We start from the raw sequence: 2,314 nt of genomic DNA on the forward strand, positions 1-2,314 counted from the left end.
ATAGCTATCTCCTCCCTTGTGGTCAGCGCCAGAAAATCAGCCAGACCTGGCTATGAGTCTGTGTCTTCGTACCTCCTTAAATCTCAGGAGGAAATATTTCAAGGGGAAAGAAAGATACTGTTTAGCTCCAAAATTTCCTCCAGATGGTGAAATGAAAATGCCAGCCCTCCGCTTCCAGCCTGTGAATGAATGCCGCAGGGTTACCTGGGCTTTGCTAACGCAAGTGGAAAGTGTAAATGGCTGGGTGATCACTGGCTTTCGCCCTTGGACGGAGAAATGAGATCACGATTTTCACGAAGGACAGGAACCCGCGCTGCTCATCAGCTGCCCAGGCTGCTGCTGCCCCTCCCTGCGCGGGTCCCGCATTACATCACCGGTGAGCTCTTGCTGGTGGGGGGAGAGGAGGCTCCGCCAGGGACTCAGCCCAAGACCAAGGGCAGTAAGCGCGGAATAACAAGGATAAAGGGAAGTAGGGCGAGGGAGAGGAACAAGAAAAAAGCAGGACCAGGATTCCGACCACCACCCCCTGCCTGTTTGCCGGGAAGGGGGAGGGTGTGTGCGCAAGGGCTCCACATCCTTAAGCAGCCGCACCCCAAATTTCGTTCCCGCACCGCCCCCCAACATCCCTCCACTTCCAATTCCAAGTCCAACAAAAACCGACATCCAAAGGGGCCAGTACAGTGGCCTTGAGAGGCTCAAGGGGGACCGCAGAGAAACGCCAGGGGACTGGGCGGGACCCAGGCGCCCGCGCCTTGGGGCAGCGGCGGGGGGGGGAGGGGGCGGGGGCAGGCGGTCGACGCTGCGCCCCCGCCCGGCCCAGCTAGCGGTGCCTCCCCCGCCAGGCGACAGCAGCCCGAGGGGGGGAGGCAGAAGCGCCTCCTCCCCGGCGGGAGCCGAGGCGGCGACCGAGGGGGAGGAAGGCGCCTCACCTTGCCCCCGATGAGGGGCGGATCATGCCATGGCAGCGCCGGCGAGCGACAGCGGCGGCGGCGGCGGCGAGCGGAGCCCAAGCAGCAGCCCCGGGAGCTCGACAGGAGCCGGGGTCCCCGCGGCGGGAGCCCGGGACAGCGGGGACGCGGGAGCTCGGAGCGCCGCGGTGACGGTCTCCAGCCTCCCTCCGCTCGAGGACTACGAATGCAAAATCTGTTACAACTACTTCGACGCGGACCGGCGCGCGCCCAAGCTGCTGGCGTGCCTGCACACCTTCTGCCAGGAGTGCCTGAGCCAGCTGCAGCTCCGCGCCGCCGCCGCCGCCGCCGCCAGCGCCGCGCCTGAGCGCCCACTGCGCCCGCAGCCCTGGCACGGCCCGCTCGGCACCATCGCGTGCCCCGTGTGCCGCCACCGCACGCCGCTGCCCGACAGCCGCGTGCACGGCCTGCCCAACAACACCAAGCTCGCCGAGGCCTTCCCGCTGGCCTTGCGCGCCGCGCACGACCCGCTGCCCCAGGACCGCCTCCCGCCGCTGCCGGCACGCCGCTCCGCGCCCGCCGCCGCCCCGCCGCCCTCCCCGGCTCCGGCCCCGCGGCCGCCGCCCGCCGAGGACGCCGCCCGCGGGTCCCGCGCCCGCGCCCGCGCCGGCCTGCGCGCCCCGGGCGCCTACGAGAGCTGCCAGAACTGCAAGCGCGCCGCGCTCACCGCCGGCTGCGTGTGCGTCGTCTTCTCCTTCCTCTCCATGGTGGTGCTGCTCTTCACCGGCCTCATCTTCGTCAACCACTACGGCGGCGGCGGGGGACCTCCCGGCGGCGGGGCGCCCCCTGGCGCTGCCCCGGCAACCGGGTCGCCCTCGCCTTCGCCCGTGGGGCCCATCTGCCTGTCGGTGGCCAGCATCCTGGCGCTCTTCTCGGTCGTCGTCACTTGGGTCATCTGCTGGCTCAAGTACCGGCCCGAGGGTGCGGCCGCGAGCTCCGCTGGGGGCGGCGGGGGTGGCCCGAGGGCGCGGGCGGCGGCCGGCGGCGGCATGCGGAGGAGCGACACGTAGCGCGGCCGCAAGCCGGGCCTCCGTCAGCACCTCCAGCCCCGCGCCGCCAGAGAGGAGGGGGTCTCCGGCTCCGCGGGCTCGAGCTTCGCCCTCTCCGTGCGGCCCCCGGACGCCCGGCCATCGCCGGGCCGGGGTGTTGCGCCTCTCCGGCCTCCCACGCCCCGCCTGCCCCGCGCGGGGTCGGAGAGGGAAACCGAGGAGCCGGGGATGCTGCTGGGGAATCCCGTCTCCACAGACTGTGCAAGGTCAGCCGCCGCTTCACGCACCACCCTCGTCCTCGCCAGAGTGCACGACCGTCCCTCCCCAGAGTCCGAGGATTTGCAAAGAGAAGGGGAA

The 2,314-nt window shown here is 70.3% G+C and overlaps 1 protein-coding gene across 1 annotated transcript; it reads left to right on the forward strand.

The window, feature by feature from the left end:
* Nucleotides 1-880: 880 nt before the first annotated feature.
* On the forward strand, nucleotides 881-1,978 carry RNF228 (ring finger protein 228). The gene has a single exon (XM_081813511.1). The coding sequence runs from the start codon at nucleotides 959-961 to the stop codon at nucleotides 1,976-1,978; it is 1,020 nt and encodes a 339-aa protein (XP_081669637.1). The 5' UTR covers nucleotides 881-958.
* The last annotated feature ends 336 nt before the right edge of the window (nucleotides 1,979-2,314 follow it).

Source organism: Leptonychotes weddellii, chromosome 3 (genome assembly GCF_054177405.1).
Source record: "Leptonychotes weddellii isolate Sample4059 chromosome 3, ASM5417740v2, whole genome shotgun sequence".
NCBI classification, from domain to species: Eukaryota; Metazoa; Chordata; class Mammalia; order Carnivora; family Phocidae; genus Leptonychotes; species Leptonychotes weddellii.

What these genes read in the sequence shown, in the direction of transcription:
- RNF228 (XM_081813511.1), top strand. Translation starts at nt 959, where the DNA reads ATGGCAGCGCCGGCGAGCGACAGCGGCGGCGGCGGCGGCGAGCGGAGC.